This window comes from Artemia sp. Qi Xiang Cuo, chromosome 7 (genome assembly GCF_049724085.1).
Source record: "Artemia sp. Qi Xiang Cuo chromosome 7, ASM4972408v1, whole genome shotgun sequence".
Lineage (NCBI taxonomy): Eukaryota > Metazoa > Arthropoda > Branchiopoda > Anostraca > Artemiidae > Artemia > Artemia sp. Qi Xiang Cuo.
Genome location: NC_142800.1, coordinates 66,312,711 through 66,336,520, shown reverse-complemented (window position 1 = coordinate 66,336,520; position 23,810 = coordinate 66,312,711). Strand labels below are relative to the sequence as shown.

The following is a 23,810-nucleotide window of genomic DNA, read 5'->3' as shown; positions in this document are numbered from 1 at the left end:
ATGGTTTGATATGACGTGTCATATTATAGGATGTTGATGTGGACTGTTTGATATAATATGCTGAATGAACACATAATATGTTTGACGTGATGTGGATAGTTTAAAGACATTATTGATTTCCAAAAAGCTTAAATATATAAAGGTAAATGTAGACCTATAAGTCATTCTTTGACGACATGAAATATTGAATGATCTCTTTCCTGTTGTAATTATTCTTTGTCGTCATTTTTGTCAACAGAAACAACCTAATGTTTCGGAATATATAGTAGGCTGGTGAAGGTTTTGTTTTCAATCGCCGTCGGGTCAGTAGGCAAGCTAAGTCAATTGCTAAGCAGAGAATTCTTGCCCAATCTAATTGGTGAATAGTCTTTCATTTATACTGACTTGGTTTTTCTGGTTCAGTGTTTCTTCTCCTCTATTTGAATCTACTTGGAAAGGTTAGTTATTCTTCTTTTTTTATGTGTACACTGAAGACGGCTTGGCGGAGGTCCTTATCGAAATATCTGCTTATTTTCGCTTTTTTCTGTCCACAAGCTGACATTAACCTCGATTTCCTTGACGATTATTTTTTTATTCATTATTTTTCTTCTTCGTAATACGTCATGTATAGCCAATGTGATCATAAAGTACATTTAAGGCGTTATGTTAACGCTTCTACAACTACTACGACTACTACTACCATTGCTACTGCTACTACTGCTACTACCATACTACTATCACCACTACTACTGGTGCTGCTACAACAGCTTTTTCTATTAAAACTACTCATAAGGTTGAGGCTATTAAAATGATAGGTTATCAGAAGGGCGCATCAGCACTATCTTAGGAACAGCTTAGCGTATTAACTTGAAAATTCCAGGGCATGATAAGAGGGATTTTCAGTCAACCCAAAACGCAATGTGTGCATATTAATGCTTCTATTAATAATACTGTTACTAATGTTGCCACTACTAATACAACTACTTCTACTGCAACGATTATGACTCCTACTACTATTACTAAGACTAAGGGTATGAAGGTGAAAATTTCAGGGAATGCTGAGGGGAAAGTTGAACTAAATCAAAACACACTCTGTTCATGCAATTGACCAAAAGACAATTCATGCACGCTACTACTACTACAATACTACCACTACTACTACTACAACAATAACTACCTCTACTGTGACTACTACTAAGGCTAAGGATATTACGGTCGAAATTTCAAGAAATGTTGAGGGGAGAGTTGAACTAAATTAAAACACACTATGTGCATACAGGCTATCAAAAGGGTGCATCAGCAATACTTTAGGAACGGCTATTAAGCTGAAAACTTCAAGGGCATTAAGCTGAAATTGAAACGTAATTAGTGTTGAGCTGAAACTTCCAGGGCATGATGAGAGGGATGTTCAACTGGCCAAAAAGTAATGTGAGCATACTGATACTGCTACTAGTACTACTACTACTGTTACTGCCACTGCAGCAGGAAAGAGATTCTTTTAGTGTGTTGTTATACCTTTGTAACAGATTCTCCTAGTGTCGTTTACTACCTTAAGCTAAGCAGGATATATCGACTGGTTCAATCATTTTTCTTCGATCATATTTGGCCTTAAAGATATTTAGAAATTTCCTTCTTTCCAAAATCCACTATTTCTATATTTTTTTTTCTCACATGACAGGCTTAGACACGGAGCTTCTGATAATTTTTTTTTTTTTTTTAACTTATCGAAAGTTAGGAGTGCAGGTAGGAATATTAGTGAAAAGGCTCTATGTTTAATAGACAGGAGATGGGGCTTGTACAAGAATCGTCTGAGGGATAGATCATACGAGAACACAAGGAATTTAAAAGAAAGTGGAGAAAGCATTAAAATATGAACTACGGAGGTATGAAGTGGAGGACAAGGATAAAATTGCCGAAGATCTGGAAGATGCAGCTAGACGGCATAATAGTAAAATATTGTACTGGATTGTTAATAAATTGAGAGGGAGTAGTCAATCCGGACTTTTCCCGGTTAAAGATAGGAACGGGGCCGAAATTAGTGATAAGGAAAGTGTTAAGGAGAGATGGACAGAAACATTTTGAGAATGTGCTATACCAAGATAGAGTTGCAGGAAAAGATATAGAGGAAAATGTAAAAGTTTGTGATACCTTGGATGTGAAGCAAGATTTATTTTGTGAGGAAAAAATAATAAGGCTCCAGATGCTGATAATTTGGTAAATGAGTTTCTTAAATATGGTGGCTCTGAGGTTAGAAATAAGTTACTGAAGATTATGAATATGATTTTTGAAAAAGGGGAAGTACCTAGCAATATAATGGAAACCATAATTAAACTAGGGTACTGTATAAGAAAGGTGATAAGAGTGAGTGTGGTAATTATCCAAGCATTAGCCTGATCTCTGTAGGTACCAAATTACTTAGTAATATTATACTTTTAGACTAAGAGATGCTGCAGAAAAAGTTATAAAAGAAGAACAGTACAGTTTTAGAAAAGATAGAGGATGTTTCGACCAAATTTTCACAAACAGTAGGCTATACGAAAAGTGTGGTTCAATCCCGCTTTCTAGGGCTATAGTGAGAGAAAGGTTGAAATGGCTGGGGTACGCTCTGCGGATAAAGGATGACAGATTGCCGAAGATTGTCCTTTTCGGCCAACCGTCTAGGGCTAAACGGACAGCAGGTCGTCCGCGGTTGGTTTCGGAGGACGTCATAAAGAAAGATTAAAGGAAATATAAACTGCCTGGGAGGATATAAAGAGGGAGGCTTTGAGTAGATTGGGATGGAGGAGGAATGTGCGTAGCTGTGTTGGTCTCAGGCAGCTTGGTGCTGCGGTGAGTTGTTAGTAGTAGTAGTAGTAGTAATTCGAAATACCATATTTTTGATGATATACTTCTTCGTTCAAACACTTCTACAGAACTGTGGCTCATGAAACTTTCCAAAGCCTTATTACAGTATCTGTAAAATTCTGAGAATATAAATTACCCTATTTCGTTTGACTTACGTGGCTCAAGTGTGGTCCAATCTTAGGACTACATTAGGCAGTTTATGGACCTGAAAATTATCAGCCCATCTTCTACGAGGTTAGCCTTGGAGGTATGCAATGTATACACGTTCATCGAAGTGATCTGGTTGGCTAGCATTGGATGAAGCTGACCAGGCTAGCGGAGTTATTAAGCTCTGATCTGGCCCATGATGGTCAAGCAGCAGCAATGAAGTTCCCATGCCCAATTCCTTATGGGTAGGACGATATGCATTGTTTGAGTAATTGATTAACAATTTCTTTTTTAGGATCCCAAATTGATAATCTTCGCTGTAAACATTTGTTATGCTAAACGTAAACGCTGTTGGTAGTGAGTGAAAATCTACTTGAAAATTGGTCACAGAGGTATCAAACAAAGAAGAAAAATTGGGTTTAAAATAAAAACAACTATCTTTATTTGCCAGCCATTTTATCTTTCTGAATTACAATGGTCACATATCTACAATAGGAACCTTTAACAATATGACTAAAACTTCGAAATAAATTAAAATTCCGTTGTTGTGCAGGAACGTTGATATGCTAGTGGGTCTCAAGGAAGTAAAAAAAAGAAAACGTCAGATGTCTCGCCGGGAGTGTCAGGAAGGCAAAAATACTGATTACTATATTTGTTTAGACCTTGTCATTTTTAACTCAAGTTCTAAAAACATTAACAATGATTACCTGTTTTTATGTATTACAAACTTTTAAGAGCGGAGAAGTTTTTCCAAATAGTCCTAATAGAATACATGAAAAATAAAGAAAATATCATATACAGGCTATTTGTTCTCTAGTGCCTCCGTTTCAGCCACAGGCTGAACATTTCAGTTTGAGGAAATGATTTTTTGAATGTTGTCAACTGAAGAAAACCTGTTTTAGCGTTCTCTTCCTTTGTTTCTTCAATCTTTTGTGTTTTTTTTATTTTAAGCCATTATAATTCAAACACACTATTTCATTTTGGGTCCGAAAATATTCACTACATTGAAAAATGATAAGAGATCCCATCTAAAATCTGTCCCTGATATCTTTTCTTGTCGCCACTGTTAGAAGCCCCCACTTTAGAAGCCATCAGTTAGAAGTCATCGCCTTAAGATGCAAATTATGCTGATAGTGACTTTAAATCAAAGAGACTGACAAGGATTGAAACAAAGAATGAAAATTGGAAATAAGGAAACAATTATTTATCTTTATTTAATAGACGTTTAATTTTCAGAATTATAGAGTAACATAGCTGCAAGAAAATACCCTAAAAGTATGACCAGACCGTACGTAAAATTACAATTTGGTTGTTCCGCAAACTCTTTGGTACACTAGTGGTGTACCAAGTAAATTCAACAATTATTTGTAAAAGGAAATAAAGTCAAAGAATTGTAAGGGACATCAACTATCTTAAATTTGGTTCCAGGAACTTACCCCGGAAAATACCTTCTCGGAAAATACCCCCTGGAAAATACCTCATCTCCTCGCTGAATATAAGGTTTTCCAAATTTGAGAACTTTATTTGAGTATTGTTTTTTTTTTAGTTTAGTTGAGAAGTACTAAGGAAAGTAAAAAAGAGGAATTTACACACCATAAGTATCTTAAAAATTTAGAAAAAAAAACACAATTCAATTTTCATTCAAAAGACTTCCATATGAAGTTCTGCAATTTTGGCAGTAGCGGGCACAAAATAAAAAAAAAAATTAATGTAGCCGAAAATGATCAAAATTAACCTAAAAACATATGGTACCAAAAAGTTTAAGAAGGTTTAGCTTTCCTTTTAAAGTATAGTTGGCTTTGGGAGCAAATAAATTTTTATTGTTTCAGTTTTTACAAACGAGAGCGTTGTCAAATTCTATGAGTTGGTTTTTCTTATCTTCCAAGTGTAAATAAATTACATATAACCTAGTCAAACTCAAAACGAGCAAAAATTAACTTGCCAGACAATTTGATCCTTGCCGAAAGGACATTATTCCGAAAAATTTTCTCACCGCTAAAAATTCTCCCTGACAACCCCTCCTCCACTGCAGAAAACTCCCCCGTGAAAAATGTCCGTATGTTCCCAATAACAAATACTATCTGCAAGTAATGGACAAATTACAAAACTTTAAAAGGCACTAAACATCTACAATGGGGTTCTCTGATTATTATGTAGTTAGGGAGGGAGGGAGATACCTCAAAGGGTGCATTTTAATGCCAAAACATACCAGCTCTCATTGAGGCATCAGATAAATACAGAACTAGTTCTAAGGGAGAGGCGAGGAAAAGGTGAGGTAGAAAATGATGCGTAATCCCCAGGGTCGTAGCCAGTATTTTTCTAGGGTGGGGGGGGGTACAAACGAAAATTTAAAAACGCATTAAAAATTTGAAATTGATTTCTACTCCCTTATGATTTCTGGGAGTATTTCTGGTTTACGCTTTTATTATAAAAGTAAATTGTCTCTTCCTCATCCACACCTCCACCTCGTGGTTGCAAAAACCTCGGAATATGCTCATTAGATCAGAAACTGAAAGTTCCAGTCCTTTTTTTAAGTCCGAAGTGATTGGACGCCATGTGGGGATGGTATTTTCCGAGGAGGGGGGTATTTTCCGGGAGATGTGTATTTTCCATGGGGGTAAACTCCGTCCACCCTTCAGTTCAACCCTGGTTATTACAATAGAACTAGAGGGTGAAAGTACGAATTCTTTTATTTGGCTGTTCCATAATCACTAAGGAGAAGAACAGTAGGATCTTAAATTCTTTTAAATATACCACAGAGTCCAAGGTCCAAACTCCGGTCGGGTCCAAGTGAAAATAGACAATATAGTCATATAGTCTCTGTGAGAAAAAAGCTAGCTTAGCTTTTTCAGAGTTGTAAAAAAATTTTTATTGACAGTTATAGATGAGACAATTTTCGTTTCTTTCTTGAAAATATCCAAAAAATTGTAAACTGTTAAACCTGGTTGTTAATCATTTCCAAAACTCATTTAATGCTTTATCCACTGATCTAAATAAAATACATTTCCTATACGTTATAAACTAAAATCTTAAAAGAAAAATTCTTCAATTTATTTTAAATCCCTGAGTTATAATAATTACAAATAAATAAGTCTAAAATAAATTAGATTAGTACATTAAAATACCAAGAACAGCTATTTGTCATTTTCTCTCACCTTTTATTGCGCACAAGCCTTAGCTTGCCTCTTACTTTTCAGCGAATTCATGCATGTGAGAAAGACATTAGTCCAACGTTCCTATTTAGGAATACTTTCATGAATATGTCCTTTTGTACAAGCAATATGCTTAGCGCTGAATAAATCAACAATATGCTTACGCCCTCTTTTCTGCCATTGGTATCTCATTATCAGGTATAGTATGGAAGGCATCGTTTACAGGTCGTTCTCTGTTCACTAGCTTATATATACTTAATGCAACATCGTCACTGGAAATAGTTTTAGTTACAAATCCTTCAAGAGTGGATTCACTGCTAAGTTCCTTATCCAAGTCAAAGGCCTCGGTTTCTTGAGAAGTTGATTTTTGTTCAATATTAGGAACAATAACAGATTCATCAACAGCAGATTTGCTGCTAAGCTCTGTAATTAAGTCAGTGACTTGATCTGGTAGGACTGTTGTAAATGCTTGTGATATGAAATTTTTTTCAGAATACTCAACTGGGCTTGCATTTCTTATTGGAATTAAGGAAGAGTTGGGACTGTTGATGGAAGTGAAATTTTTCGCGAATCTTATTTCGCATCTGTCCCCAAGCGTATTTTCAGGACATTTACAGGAAATCTCACTACTTGACTCAATGCAGCTTCCCCCATTTAAGCAATGATCAGGATGAAGACTGCATGATATTAACCCTAGAACAAGAACTTATAGTAACTAATCGACATATCGAAAATGGTAATTTAAAAGACACTATGTTAAGAGTTCTGAATAAGCTAGATTGAAATCCACATTCCTCAAACAAAACTGTTTCTGAAGATTGTTCGGTCTGTTTTCTCTAACTTATTTTATTCTTAAGATATTTTGAAGATTTTTTTTTTCCAAATGCGATGTATTCTTTTCTTTCCCTTATAGATTTAGATGGGTATTAGAGCTTCCGATAAAAAGAATTGTCGTGTATTTAATCCTATTTTCTTTTTATTTTATAAACAGATGCTTCTTAATAATAGTCAATGAGCACGAAACCCATTTTCAGGTTACTGACCTCCTGGAAAAGCTATGATATGAAATTGCCAAAAGCTAGTAACTCAACTTTCGAGAAGAATTTCTATGCAATTATTATAAAATATAGTAGGGATTTTCCCATCAGCCCTGGCAATCAAATATAGCAAGGGGAAAGGGTTATTCCCATAGGAAGTAAAATCTTTAACGAAGTGTTCGGGTATTTGGGGGTTTTCATCTCCTTAAATTATGAAAATAAAATAGCGCTTAGATATTATATTGACCGAAATTTTGCTAACGATACTCATATGGTTGGATGCCTTCTGCAAATCTTGCATTTGTGACTTCGAATATTTAACAATAAAAGTTGAATCAGACATAAATTTGTTTACTAGCAACAGTATCAATAAGACACAATAAAGAGAATAAGCATTTCCATTGTAATTCAAGCAAGGGAATAAGTTAGGGAATAAGTAATAAGGTGATGCACCCTCTCACATTGAAAAAAATTAAAATCAGACAGCGTCGTCACTTCGTAACGTTCTTGTTATACAAGGCTATAACAATCTTGTTATAACGATCCTGTTACAAAAATAATAGGCAATCCTTACTCCAGAATTAATTTCTTTTTAGCTAACATCTACTACACTTTTAAAAAGAGACTCAATATCCGTTTTCCTTGCGGGTAATGACAGCTCTCATCTGGGTTGTCGAAGTTTACCAGCTTATCTGGGGATGCTACGGTCGAAACGTAAAAGATCGTGGTCGTATCAAATAAAAGATGTTTTAGATGGGGTAGTGTTATCCTATATTTGGAATGGATGGATGAGCCGTTTTTGGCTAAGCTAATCGAAAGAATAAAAGACCAGGAAGTCCAAATGTGGACCGAGGCAGTTAAAATATCTGGGACATTGAAGTTTTGTCCCCAAGTAAAAGAGATATTTGGATTTGAATATTATTTTAAACTAGGATTACCGGCGGAGACATTAAGGACTTGGTTTTGGATCCGAGCGAATTGCCTGCCACTAAAAAATAGAAAAAGAATATTTGAAAGAAAAAGGATGGCCCCAGATGCAGATGTGGATTACTCTTGCCCCAGATGTACCCTAGGTATTGAGGATGTGGCCCATATTCTCGCCGAGTGCGAGCAACTTTCTTTCTTAAGAGGAAAGTATTTTGAGAGTGGTAACTTGGAGTACCCGGGAGTCCTGCAGGCGACTGTAAAAAGGACAATCAGGCAGTTATGTAAATATGTAAATGAAGCGTTGACATCAATGAGTGAAACTTGATTGTTTTTTTCTGGGGGGGGGGAGTTAGATATTTATGTTATTTTTGTTTTGGAGTGTATTTAAGAACAATGTGCAGCATGGCCTATTTTTTTTTGGCTTATAATAAATTTGTTGTTATTATACGGAATAATTTCTGTTAATTTAAGGTTTCAACGGCACCCTTTACTTTCATGTTAAAAACTATATTTTTTTATCAATCTCTGTTCATTTATAATAGTTTACCCAGGGTTACCCTAACTGCGAGGACGGCTGTCGTCCTCTCAAAGCCGACTATTTATATTAAAATTTGGATTTTGCAGCGCAATGGTTCAAGGAAAAAAGCTCATTTAGTGTATTTGATTTTCGAAAAAAAGGTGTAATAATCCCAAAAACTATCATCCACGCACTATACATACAAAGGGATAATCCCCCATGGATGCCAGGAAGGGGGTAATACCCCCCCCCCCCTCCCGAAAAACAAGAAGATATTAAGCAGTGTATATAAATACGGAAATAAGTAAATCTCAATGAAAACAAAGTTCCTGGTAGCACTCGAACACCCCCTTCCCAAGAAATGTCTTGGTGATGCTCATAACCCCCCTCCCACTTCTCCACCTTTATGTCGGTAGGTATGTAAATGTAATCTTTTATTTTACATTGAAAATTAGATTTTCATAGATATAAGAGGGTGCTATCACCCCCCAACACTAACATTACAGGAGTATTCGAAAAAAAAAACACCCGGGAATAAAGGCGACTTAGAGATTCATTTTTACCCACGCTCCCCTTAAGCCTCCTTCTATATTTGTATGAAGGCTAATAAAAATTTAGGGAATTTAGGCATAAAAGCACACTCTCTTAGGCTCCAAGCACACTCCTCCCCCCTTCCACAAAAAGAACAACCAGCTCTCCTCCAAAATGGCTGATGTGCAAGTATAGACCATTATAGCCTACATAATTTAATCGAACCTCAAATGAATCAACTTTAAAATAAATGTCTAAATCAAACTTTAGAATAAATGTCTATATTCACCATTCATTTCGTTTACATTATGTGCATCTTTAAAAATTAACTAACCACCATGTGGAATTACCGTCTTTGTAACTAGAAAGCTCAATATATAGTTTTTCAATAATTTTAAATAGATTGGCTACCTCGAAATTTTCACTCAATGGTTTTTTTTTTGACCCTATGAGAAAAATTGGTCATTTTGTGCCACAAAATGGCAGGAAACGTTTATTTTGTATGTGACTCTTAGGAAGACATTTTTAAATAATTTGAGACTGACTGCCAATCTCAGAATTTTCAAATCTTGCAAATGTCACTTTGCTGCAGTAAAATATTTTTGGCTAATTAAAACGGGAGCTACAAATTTTAATTTTCATTCTAAACACCCTACTCCAAATTTTCTGGGAATGTTGGTTTAGTACGATAACCATTTACTTACTTTTATCACACAAATACCCTGTCCAACCAGGTTTGCATTTACACTCCCAAGGCTTTGTGCAGTATCCATGCAAGCAGCCAGGATAAGGATAGCAATCATTGCAGTCAGGTCCCCACCAGCCAACATGACACCTAGAAAGTATTTTTAGAATTAAGAAAAATGTTTTATAGCATCGGAACGGTTGGTTCCTGATTAATCGAGTCCAGGGTAGCCAATCCCGAAAATGTAAGGGGGAGGGGATATTTTTTCTTCCTTTTTTAAATGCAAATATAAACATGGACGTGAATCAAGATCTAGGAAGGGGATTTTATTTTTACAAGTTTTTCATTGAAAATAACCACAACATGTATCATTCAAAATTCATGGGGATCAATTACACCCCTCCCCTCTCCAAAAATGTAACATCACTACAGACCTGGATAGGTTCTCTAGCAATAACAAATTGATCTTTTCAATTTTTGGACTAAAGCTTCAAACTTGAATTATAATAGGCCTACTATGAGTAACTGTGATTCATTTTACCAATTTTATTTAAGAGAATGGCAATAGCCAAATTTCACTATAAATGTAATCAAGGCGGTTTTCGCGTAACGTTGCTGAAACGATTATTTAGAACTTTTTCGTAAAAAAAAACTAAATTTAGTAATTACTACTAAACTAAAGGACACGCAGGAATACTTTAATTATATCAATTTATCCTTTTCGTCCCCCTGTTCTGGTTTTGTATTAAATCAGGAGTTAAGCAGTATTATGTTCTATACCCCTTTATATGGATTATTTTGATGGACTTTGTCTTAAGGAGTACAGGAAGGCAATGGGAGACCACGGAATCAAAAGGGGAGGAAAAACTCCTGGACTTGGATTATGCTGATGATTTAAGCATCCTAGATGAAAGTGTGAGCAAACTGAATGAAGTTTTAGAGGTTTTGCGAGTTCAGGGTGCTAGAATTGGTTTTAAAATTAATGTTTGGAAGAATAAGTCACTAAGGCTAAGAATAAGTGAAGAAGAAAACGTGACGTTGAGTAATGAAAAGATTGATCAGGTGGGCAGCTTCACTTACCTTGGTAGTATTATTAGTAAATATGGTGGGAGCAGTGAAGATGTTAAAAGTAGAATAGCCAAGGCTAAGGGTGTTTTTTCACAGTTGAAAAAAGTCTGAAAAAATAGGAAGATAAGTCTGCAAACCAAGATTAGAATATTATAAGTTACAGTGATGACAGTGGTCAAATATGGCTCAAAAGCAGGGACGCTCCAAAAAGCGGATGAAGATTTGCTAGATCTTTTCCAGAGAAATTGCTCAAGGATTGTTCTGGGTACCCAGCTGACTGACCGTATTTCAAACAATAGGCTATATGAAAAATTTGGTAGAGTACCGCTATCTAGGGCTATTATGAGAGAAAGGTTGAGGTGGGTAGGGCACGTTGTGCGGATGAAGGATGACAGATTGCCGAAGATTGTTCTTTTCGGCCAACCACCTAGGGCTAAACGGAAAGCAGGTCGTCCCCTTCTGGGGTGGGAGGACTTCATAAAGAAAGATTTAAAGAAAATGGGAACTTCGTGGGAGGGTGTAAAAAGGGAGGCTTTGAATAGATTGGGGTGGAGGAAGAGCGTGCGTAGCTGTGTTGGCCTCAGGCGGCTTGGTGCTGCGGTGAGTTGTTAGTAGTAACTTAGTGAAACTGTAATAGCCCTTTGTTTTGAGGGAACAGGAAAATATTCAAAGACATTTAGCCATATATAATTAAATTATCAATTTGATAATTTGCGCTTAATTTTTTGAGTATACTTTTGGCAAGTAATGCTAGAAACCACGGTCATTCAATAGGTGGTACGTTACACAGAAACACAGTAGGTGTTATATTACAAAGCTTAACACATTATTACTGTCTCGTCGTTTGACAAAAGGTGACGTACCGTCTTTCAGAAAAAAAAAGCATCTGATTAAATTGAGAAGCAAGAAAGATGTAAGACAACAGACCGAACTATCAATCAATCTTTATTTTCTCTTTATTTTTTTCTTGATCATATATATTTTCTTTATATTTTCAAACAGTTCGTGGTAATAAACTAAGGAGCGACACGGCTCAATAGTAACCGAAACTCTAAAAAAAGGAATTTTGATATCAATAGATACATCAAAGGAATTGGTTTTTTATTTTGGTTCTAAATATATAAAACTCGTCAAGTTTAGTGTTATCTATCAAAAGCTACGAGCCCGAGAAGATTTGCCTAATTTTCAAGAAAGTGGGGGGAAACCCCTTAAAGGTCAAGAAATCCCAATGAAAATCACATCGTCAGATTCGGCGTAGTAGAGGACCCTACTGTAGCTGTTTCAAGCTCCTATATACAAAAATGTGCAATTGCGAACTTTTTGCCGCAAGAAAGATCACAGATGCGTGTTTGTTTTTTGTTTTTTTCCCAGGGTAATCGCATCGAAATGGTGGTCCTAGAAGATAGGGGAAGGGGTGTTTTCGAACAGAAATTAAACGTCACAGTTAAATAGTCCAACCGAAAAGATTGGAGGGCAACTAGCCTCCCCCCATGCCCCTTTTTCTCCGAAGTTGTCCGATGAAAATTGTGAAATTGCCATTTTTCAGCATAGTTCAGAAGCTCACTAGCTATCCCGTTGGGGATAATATGACCCCTCACAGCCCCTGGGTAAGTGCGGTAAGTTACAAATTTTACCCGTTGTTTAAGCATAATATTTTTTCAGCAACAATGGAATCGTCCGAAGGGAATTTTACGGCGCAAAAGAAGTTTTATACATGGACAAAACTTTCCGAGGAAGAGATTCTTATGACAGGAGGGAATTCTTGATGAAGGGGGAGCCTGATTTACCGGCATTATTTGAAAAACGATCTGAGTTTTTAACTGAAAGTAAGGAGCAACATTAAAACTCAAAACGAACAGAAATTATTCGTTATATGAAGGGGTTGCCCCCTTCTCAATACCTTGCTGTTAACGCTAAAGTTTGACTGTTTATCCCAATTTCTTAAGAAAGACTCCTGAAGCACAATATTTAATTAGAATAAAAAGCTTTTTGAAAGTGCCAAAAAACTTTAGCGTGAAGAGCAAGGTATTATTGGGGGAGGGCAACCCCTCCATATTCAGAATAATTACTGTTCGTTTGAGTTTTAATGTTGCTACTTAATTTCAGTTAAAACAACTGTTTTTTTTTTTATTTAATCTTTAATAGAGTGCGTCATGAGCATCACTTTGAAAAAAAAAACAATATATAATATGTATTGAATTATCAAAGCAACAGAATTGCTACGTTCACAGTCTTGTGATCACCATTTTTTGCGAGATCTAGTCAAGCTCCAAATATGAAAAATTTGAAGATAGATGCATTAGCAAAATTAGATGCATTTTAAAGCAGTCCATAATGTACCAACAATTTTGAACTGTACCATAAAAGAGCATGGCCTCTATATTAACGGCCTCTATATTAACCATCTCTATATTAGAAAAAAAAAATTCAGGTAGGTTTCATTGGTGTGTCTAATCAAACAGTTCGTGGTAACAAACTAGGCTCAATGGTAAGGAGCGACCCGGCTCAATGGTAACCGAAACTCTAAAAAATGGAATTTCGATACCAATAAATACATCAAAAGAATCAGATTTTTATACTGATTTCAAATATATAAGTGTCATCAAGTTTAGTCTAACTCATCAAAAGTTAATCGCCTGAAAAAATTTTGCTGATTTTAGAAAAAAGGAGGAAAGACCCCCTAAAAGTTATAAAACCTATGATGAAAATTTATAATGAAAATTACACCATCATATTCAGCGTATCAGAGAACCCTACTGAAGAGGTTTCAAGCACCTATCTACAAAAATGTGGAATTTTGCATTTTTGGCCAGAAGAAAGATCACGGATGCGTGTTTATTTGTTTTTTGTTTTGTTTTTTTTTTCCCAGGGGTGATCGTACCGACCCAGTGGTCCTAGGACATCGCGGGAGGGCTCATTGGAAAGGAAATCAAAAGTTCTAGTGCCCTTTTTACCAAAAAGTGGAGGGCAACTAGGCCCCCTCCCACGCTCATTTTTTTCCTACAGTCATCCGATCAAAATTTTGAGATAGCCATTTTGTTCAGCATGGTCGAAAATATGATAACTATGTCTTTCAGGATGACTTAATCCCCCGAAGTCCCTGGGGGGAGGGCTGAAAGTTATGAACCTTACCCAATGTTAACATATAGTATTGGTTATTGGGAAGTATACAGACGTTTTCAGGGGGGATTTTTTCTGGTAGGTGGGGGGGTTGGGGTGATTCGGGGGTTATATGGGAGGATCATCCCATGAAGGAAGTTTTCATGGGGGAAGGGACATTGCTATGAAGGGGGCGCCGGATTTCCCAGCATTATTAAAGAAAAAGATCAGAAAAAAAAAGTTTTTCAACTGAAAGTAAGGAGCAACATCAAAACTTAAAACGAACAGAAATTATTACGTATATGATTGGGTTCACCCCCTAGTCAATACCTCGCTCTTTAAGCTAAAGATTTTTTAGTACTTTCATAAGACCTATTTATTCTAATTAACGGCCTTTGTGATTAAGAAGTCATTTTTAAAGAAATGGAACAAAATTTGAACTTTAGCTTAAAGAGCAAGGTATTGACTTGGGGGAGAATCCCCTCATATACGTGAGTACAGGAGGGGGTACCAGCCCCACGATTACAATACCCCTTCGAAGCCCGATCCGGACACTTTTTTTAAAACTCCCACAATCCCCACGTGGTTTATGGTCCAAATATGGGCATCGCCCCCCTATGTAGAATGATTGCGTAATCGGTCAATGACCTCTTTTTTCCAAGGTAGTTTTATTTGATGTTTCTATGTGTAATAACACTGGGGCGAAGGTTGCACATGCGCATTGAATTCTAACGGGAAACAATGTTATTGATCTAGGACTCGTGGGGGAAGTAAATTTCCGAGAAATTGATTGCGTAATCGTTCGTGAATGTCATGGTGTCTAGAAATAGTATTTGTTGTTGTTGCTCGAGCCAAATGTTATGACATTCCCGGAAACAGTTAGATCACGTGTTTCCTTCTCAGCCAATCAGCGAGTCGGATACATCCTCCTTCTCAGCCAATCAGAGACCTGCTTACATATGATTTTCCCCGTTACATAACAATTCGCCCTTGAGATTTCGTATATAACGGGCATGCAATGTGATTCAATTATCAGAAAGTAAAGTAACCTGACAATGGATAGAACACATGAAATTATTGATGAGCTTGAGGCCTTGGCAACTTCAATTTACCATGTAAGTACATTTTTTATTTTCAAACGAATTTTCCATGGACATCCTCCAGTATACTCAATGCAAAACGTAAATATATTCCTTTACCCCCAAACCATTGTTTTACAATCAAATTCTCGCAAAAATAAATACCATTTCGATAAATTCCTTCCTTCTATATTTCCAGCTAAATCCCCCCCCCCCCTACATTGTATTACAACCAAAATTCTATCAAAAAGATATACCATTTCGTGTACTTCGTTCCGTCAATCTTTCAAGCTAAAGCGATCACGGACTTATCTCAATGTTTATTGAAAATATCTCGCTGGTTGTGAAATAATTATCTAACGGAAGGCATATAATTAGCTCGGACCCTTTTAGAAGCGCTTCCTGTAAAAGGTTTCTCAGATCAAAATGGGGGGTTTTTCTCCTATCAAATTAAAACAGTTTCATGCAGACAATTAAGCTAGGCCTATGCAACCTGTATAGAAGTAGAGAAACAAGTTATTTTCGAATTAGGGTCTAAAAATATCCCCCGCCCGCCACCCTTGTCTGACCACCCCAAATTCTCGCAAAAAGAAATCCCAAGTTGATAAATTCCTTACCTCTATATTTCCAGATCAATCCCCCCCCCCACCACTCAAATACAAAAAACACGTTGCAATGAAATCGAAAAAAAAATCTTTTACAATCGAAACCAAACCACCGCAAAAAGAAAAAAATTTTCTCAAATTTATTCTTTCTCTGCGACACCCGTCGCTATTAAGCCGCTAACTTGACAATACATTTCCGCAAGCATATAATTACTTTGTCACCCTTTTTCGGGTTTTGTTTACAAACGCGGTCAAGTCAATGGAACTATTCTTCTGTCAAATTAAACAGTTTTAAGCAAAAAGAGATTGCAGTATATTAACCTTGTATTTGTCAGAGAGCCGGTAAAATCTCGTTATTTTCAAATTAAGATCTAACAATATATTTAGGACATTGGCGAAAGGGGGAGGGGGCCATGCCTCAATTCTATCGCCATCATTTTAAAATGAAAACAAACTGTTTCTTTGCATGAGAAGTAAGAGGGGTGATTCGTTGTGTAGATATGTATACCCTTTGACAAGAAAACTAATGTGTAAATATATGCGTTGTGTCTATAGGCATGTTTTTAATTTTTTTCAGGCTTTCTTTCGATAAAGTTTCTTTTATATTCCCGGGAGGGGAGCGTGAATCCAGGATTTTTTGCTGGGGAGGGGGTTAGCACTTTTAATAGTGACAAAATAGAAAAGATAATTGTTTCTTAAATTAATTGCTTATTCGTCATTTATTGATTTTAGATATAACATTTGAATAAAAGGTAGTAAGATATGGCTTTCGCTTGAATAAAACATATGATTAACTCAATGGGAGGGTAGACTTAGGGGGGGTTAATTTTCCTAAATTTAGGGGGGGAGAATATGGTATTTTTGCTTTACTAAAATGCTATACTTTTCTATACAAAATTGTAGTTAATAACTTTCTTTCTGTAAAAAAAGAGGCAAATTATTTAGATACTAATTTTTTCTCTTCTTTTTAAGGCCAATTATGAAGAATGCATGCCCCCTCCTTCCAAGAAAGCAAGAGAGGGTGAGGCAGCCCCATCAGTGCCAGCCCCAATGCAGCCTGGCAGAAAGTTAAAGAGAGAGTGGGCGGCTTCTTATAATAAGGTGAACCCTGCCGAAGCAATGCAAGATCATAACATTGCTGGCCCAGTCACGCAAGAACATAGCGCCACCACCCCGTCCGCCCTCTAACATGCACTACCTGGTCCTGTGGGCACCCAAGTCCAGAGGGATTATGCAAATGTAAGCATTTTTTCCTACATTTCTATTTCTTCCAATTTTTAGTCCTTTTCAATCCCAATATAAACTTATCTCTGTGAGATATTAACCTCATATTACATATATAAATATAATTTTTTGCAGAGAAACCACTCTTTTCTAATCTTTGCTATCTCTTCGATATTTCATAAGCGAATATTTTTAGATAATTTCTATTAATAATCACTGCCTTTGAAACTCAAAATACTTTTTTTTCTAATCTTTGCTATTTTCTGTGTATTCACCCCTCTCTCTTCGTCGCTATCTCATAAGCGAATATTTTTAGTTACCTGGGAAACTCCGTGAATGCTATTCTTCACATAGTTCTAAGAGAGATTATTCCTTTTGTCTAGTGTACATATTGATGTTCTAATTTGCACTGAAAATAACTTTCAAACCCTTGCCAATATTTTAGTGATTGGGAAACATTGTTGACAATATACTGAGTTTATGGTTTACAGCATCTAATTATACTGTTTCCTTGTCTGAAGTTCGGGCTTGGAAATCGGAACACTAGCGCGGTGGCTTACAATAATTGTGAGCTAATGAAGAGTTCACCGAACCTGTAGAACGGACTTAGAGAGAAACTTGGTCTTATGTAGTCTAACAATAGGGTTTTTTGGGACATTATGTAAACGGCTGGGAGCCGCGGAGCCGGTGGGTCCGGGAAGTGCTGTGGGGGCAAGGTTAGGGAAGCGCCGGGGGAAGTGCCACGGGTCAGGGAAGGCCCACAGGGATGCGCCATGAGTCAGGGGAGCGTTGAGGGGAAGCGCCGAAAAAAAAAAATTAAAAACTTTGAAAATAAACGAACAAATTGTTGCCTTCTATGTCATATCTTAGATTATCTTCAGTTGCATTAACCAAATGTTATTAAAAAATAATAATCCAAATTTTAACAGTAGGGGTGATTTGAACACTTTGAAAATAAGCTATTTTTTTCATTTATAGATTGGACGAGCATTGGTCCCATATTCGCCGTCCAGTGAAGAAGGGGAAGAAGAAGAGGCACGCGTGGAGCCCTCCAACGATTTACTATGGGATGATTAACATCAAATTCCAGATCATATGGGCTAGTTTATAGGTGATTTTTTAAATGTTGACTATAGCGCAGTTGAGCTGGTAGACTTGCGTCAAAAAAATTGTAAATTTTTAAACTATTTTACCCGGGAATTAATAGATAACTCTCCCCCCTCCTATCCCCTCTCGATTCCACTTCGAAAAGCTGAATTGGATAATTCACCAATTATTATTGAACAACGTGGGGAATGTTGTACTATCGCCGCGGGAGAGCAGGATAAACCTCTCCCCGATTGTCAGTTGTCCAACATATTTTTAAATAATCGAGCAGTTGTAGCTTCGATGTGTTGTGACCATTATAAGTCCCTTATGGCGGGACAAGATATGTTTAATCATATCAAGATTGTACAATTCTATGTAGACAAAATTCGTGCACTTCTGGTGAACCAAATTCAATTGTGGGGAGGTAGGGATTCAATTAAGGTCTCCATTGTTTTAAAGGTTTTTTATTTGAATGAGGGGAAAAGCGAGGTTTATTATCATTATGTACATTCCGAGATGTGTTTGGTTTATTCAAATTTAGAAAATTTTGAAGGTATGTTCATGGATTGGGTCGATCAAATTATAAAGTATGTTGATACCTTTTATTGAAACAGTAGGGGACATCAAGCTATTTGTGTTTAAAATTTAAGCGTAAATATCTGTAAAATTGAGAAATATCTTATTATAAGAGGGGGGCAGGTGGGGCCCGGTCTGTAGTCTTTAAATATAATCGAGATTGAGTAGGGTTTCGTGGTGCCCAGCGGATCCGTTTTGAAACAGTTCAAAAGTATTTCAGATATGCTTTCCTCATATCAGCCTTTCAGCCTCTAGCAGATGACGCTACCAAGACGAATTTAGATCACTGGGCTGTACATGGGAAGGAGGGGTCCGTTTTCCCAGTTGTATGTTTTTCTTGCCTAGAGGGGAAAGATCCAGTAACGATTAGATACATTGATATTTTTAAAAGGGATAAAGTACATTTAACGATTGGAATTACTGTTGTGCAGAATGAAACATAATTTGCGGTGGTTGCTCGCTCCAAAAATATGGGAAGGGTAGTCCCCAGCCAGAGCTCGGCATAGGGGGTTTTTCAAATCTGGTTTGGGTTATAAGATTAGACGAAAAGTACAACGAGTGTACTCGTGAATACAAATACTAATCACTACATCAGTCGAGGGTTTGGGGGTGGGCGACAGCGCGTGGGCCTATTTTAATGTCCAACGTGTCTGTCGTACTTCCGTAGTTAATTGAAAGGCAGGAACCACATGAGATACTTAAGCCAGTATGGCTACCAGAGAGTGGAAACGGTTTGCTTATCATGAACCGCTCGTGATAAGCTAACCTAACCTAACCCAACCTGACTTAAACATGGTACAAAGTCGACATGGGGGGATTTTCCGGCGAGTATGGTTAGGTTAGGCTAGATTAAGTTAGGTTAGATTAGGTTAGGTTAGGTTAGCCTACGTACGCGTGCGTACGTAGGCTAACCTAACCTAATCTAACCTAACCTAACCTAACCTAATAAGCTAACCTAACCTAACTAACGATAAGCTAACCTAACCTAACTTAAACGTAGTGAAACCTGGGACTGTGCTGCCATCTATAGCTATAGGTTGGTAGATGGCAATATTATTCTCTGGAATATGTGAAATTTTGTAAGATCCATTTGATGCAATGAAATATCCGTGTAGTTAAATTTTTTCTATGCATATGTACTTTTTTCTTATTAATTTCGACACTCAGTCAATAATTAATGGTTTTATGAGTCTGCTAGTAGCATCGATTTCATTGAAAATTCCTTTTTCGGACATCTCTGACTTTTTAATAAACATTCTAAACGTTTTATCTGACATTGACGATCCACACAGAAGCGATCTGAATGGTGTTTTAAATTGATATATACTGTTGCTATTGAGAATAATTGGTCTACAACTAACTGTAAACCATACTTGTCTAATGAATAAATAATAATTTTCCCTTAGATCTACCTAGTACGTTAATCAATAACAAGAACAACAATACAATATTTCATTCATTTATTCAACATGAAAACTCTATTTGTTCAACATGAACAACGACATAAGAAAAACACTTTATGTTCAACAAGAGCCTGACAATATTTCGTGGCAGTATTTATTTCAACAACATGAAAACTCTATTTGTTCAACATGAACAATGATAAAAATGACACTTTCTGTACAACACTTTTGTCCATCAACAGCACTTATTGTCTTTAAACACTTTTTTGTACAAAAAAAACACTTGGAACATGAACTAGCACAGTTGAACATTACACTGAATTTAAAGGTAGGGCCCCCCCACCCCCCGGGGGGCGTCCGCGGGTGGGAGCCGGCCACGGGCAGGGCCCCCCACCCCCCCGGGAGCGGCGATGGAAAAAAAATAGTTATCGTCACTGCAGGTTAGTGGATGGGTTAAGGTAGTGAAATTGGGATTAGGTTAATTTATGAACAGGTTGAGGTGGTGGGGAGTCGCGAGAATTTAGTTTCTGTAAGTAATTTCACTAACGAGATTTTCTTCAATACCACTTAGCCGACATCTGAGCTTTACCATTAGTTCAAGCACACGATCAATCTTCAAGCCTAGAGACTTGTTCATAGAGGGTTAACTGCACATTCTTCTCCGCACTCACAGTCTCAGTTCTATACGTGCGCGAGCAACGTGACTGCTCTTAAGCTCTTAACCCCAGGTCAATGTTTTAGCAGTTATAGCACACACTCTTCTTAAAATTCCTCTTTACAGAGTGTGTAGGCACCCCTTTACGTGTCTTCTTTTCTTCCCCACTATGAGTTTCAACGCAATAGACTTTGGGACCTCGGAACAACCCCCTGGATATAAAATCACTCCTCTTCTCTGATTTTAATTTTAAGACTTGGTTGGGAGCTTGACGTTTCACCAATTTGGGGTAGAGTGATGGATTCCAGTTGGTGAAATCCATCCGCGAGCTGATGTGCACCCCCTTTTCTAAATCACCCAATAAATCTTCAGTCCCATTTACCTTTAACAGCAGAGAATCTGTATCCCCATAGTAAACTTGAAATTGTAAAAGAACGACAACATGAGCTTTTTTGAAATTTCTAGTACTGAACTGCCTCCTGCGATATTCTTGTTCAGTACCGAATTTCGCTTTCGCCTGTGTAGAAGAACCATGTAGGTCTCTATGCTCGTGAATGATGTAAAATTGGAGTCGGCACTCATTCGTGCACCCTCTCGAGGATCAGTCATGATGTTACAGCAAGATCTATTATGTACACTTTCACACATTTTGCCAAGTGCTAAATTTAGGAAGAGCTTGTACATATCCTTCTCGACCTTTGAATTTGCCTTCGAGCGTTTATCGACAAAGGTGTCGATAAACGTTTTAAAATAGGGTCGCTGATTGAACTGCAGGACCCTGTGTATTTTAGTGATTTTGAAGATGTTGCTCACCATACAGTGCAAAAGCATATGGTGAACAACGATATTCTCTTTAGGGTCCAAATAAGCAATAAGTTTCTGTTTGGAGAGGGTCCAGTGCATCCCCAAATCCTCAACCAATGAACGATTTTTGGGGCTCAGAGAGTCCCTGCTCACGGGCTGATTGATACAGGGAAAGACAAAATCTTTGACTGAGTCGTGAAGCGCCAGCGGAATGTGACCATCAACTTCAAAGAACCCTCTATGTAGTCCATTGTCCTCGACGGTGGTAATGTCAGGGAACTCACATGGATTATCAAGCCCTTGATAGTTCCCACACGGCAAAGAGTAGTGTGACATTGCCGAGGGGTACAACGAGGTCTTGTCAAAGAACACTGCTTATGACTTTACACTGGTGCTTTGGTCGCTCGGATCGGTTTATAATCAGTGGTCCCCATGGACATCATACCCCCCCCCGCCGAGAACGCGCGCCAATCAGGGGCTGATCGATGTCGGTGGTTAGGCCTATTTCCTCCCGGCTAATTTTTACAATTAAATCCATCACTAAATGGGGTGTAGAAAAATAATAACTTATATCTAACCCAAAGTCTGAAGAGATCTGGTCTGTGTTCTAGCAGAGTATATCTACCAGAGTTAGAGCATCACTGACCAAGTACAGTCTACAATAATCCCACCCATTTTTACAATCCCCCTTGGACCACACCTTCTTGGCAAACTCATACTCCTCGGCTGTGAATACACTGTTGGTCAGTGAATTGTAAAAAGCTTCAATTGGAGGTAGTTTCTCCTCACTTAAGCGTGCGCAAGAACAGTAATAATCGTATGCATATATACCTTTGCAGGTCAACAGATCATACATTTCACTGTCTGGAAAGTGCTGTTTAAGCAAGGGGAAGCTATCAAAATTGTCGCTTTTTGCACTTGAATCAATTGACTCAATGCCTTGGGGAAAAAACTAAAGGAATCTAAAAACCTGATTTTATTCCAACACGTATGCCCATTATCCATTGCCTGCCATTTCAGTTCGAGAAGCAACAACTTCTCAGCTGATTTGGGAATTATGTTGTAGGTAAATGAACTATTTACCCATGGACAATCTACTCCCCCTCCCTCCCTATGCATACGTGTCAGTGCCGGTAAAATAAATTTTAAATCATAATTGGAATTATGAATAAAAACAGGGCTAAAAAACTGCTGGCTATCATTTAAATTACACGATTGATGCGCAACCCCCCTAAAATTACTACCTCCCCAGGATATTTCCTGCCACAAATGGTCATGATCTCGGACTTTCCCCCTCCCAACAGTGGTACCTTTCGCCCCCTTATCCTCCTCAACACACTCCCCCTTACCACAAACCCATATTTTTTGTTTTTTAATCGCAATACGAAACACAGCAGACAGCCCCCTATGATCATTGGTATCTATAACACTTTAACAATAACCATTAGCCATGCCAATCAGTTTAGTCAATGTCTTGTCAATGCACTCAGGTCTCTCATCCAATGTTTCAACTATTTCTAACAACCGCAAGGTGTTAGAACTGTCTCTTTGCGCGTTGGCGTAGGACACTGCAATAGCCAGATGTTCTTTGAATCGCTTTGGAAATCGGGGATCATTCACCTCCGCCAGCTTAGCCTCAAAGTCAAAAGATATTTTGTTGCACTGAAGAAGGGTGTTCTGGAAATTTTTGAATAGTAAAAATGCCATATCCCCTGCAACCGTTTCCACTCTCTGATATCCATACCGTCTTCAATACCTCAGGTGAGCTCGGAGTTTTATATCACTACAGAATTGTGATAAACATGTTGGAGATTAGAAACCTACCCCTAGCTCCCTACCCTCCCCCAAACCTCTACTGTTGTCATTGATAGGATTAAAATGCCTGAGTGCATTCATTTGAGTAGGTGGTTTGTAAAGTAACCAAACCCAGTTTTTAACCGACCCGACTGACGGGCCCCTTACGGGGAAGACCACCCCCTTCTTTTTAGAGCGAGCTCCATCCTCAACGTAAGTTTTATATTATACCACAGTAACGTCAATATACAAATGGGCATTAGCCCTTTCAAAAATATCAACGGATCGAAGCGTTACTGGATATTTTCCTCCTAAGCACTAAAAATCTACAACTGCGAAAACGGACCCCTCCTTCCCATGTACAGCCCAGTGATCTAAATTCTTCTTGGTAGAGTCATCTGCTAGAGGCTGAAAAGCTGATATGAGGAAAGCATATCGGAAATACTTTTGAACTGTTTCAAAACGGATCCGCTGGGCACCACGAAAACCTACTAGATCTGGATTATAATTTAAAACTACAGACCTTTCCCCACCTGCCCCCCTTTTAAAATAAAATCTTTCTTAAATTTACAAATATTAACACTTAAATTTTCAA

The 23,810-nt window shown here is 37.6% G+C and overlaps 1 protein-coding gene across 4 annotated transcripts in view; it reads right to left on the bottom strand.

Annotated features, from left to right (window-relative positions):
* Nucleotides 1-6,005: 6,005 nt before the first annotated feature.
* LOC148950616 (uncharacterized) overlaps nucleotides 6,006-23,810 on the bottom strand; it is a 107,998-nt gene continuing 90,193 nt past the window's right edge. For all 4 annotated transcript variants that reach the window (XM_089092514.1, XM_089092517.1, XM_089092515.1 and 1 more), the window contains exons 8-9: nucleotides 9,839-9,969; nucleotides 6,006-6,815 (exon numbers count right to left, since the gene is read on the bottom strand). In XM_089092514.1, the coding sequence (XP_088948640.1) occupies nucleotides 6,283-6,815; nucleotides 9,839-9,969 (664 nt within the window). In that variant the 3' untranslated portion in view covers nucleotides 6,006-6,282. The remainder of the gene's footprint in view (nucleotides 6,816-9,838; nucleotides 9,970-23,810) is intronic.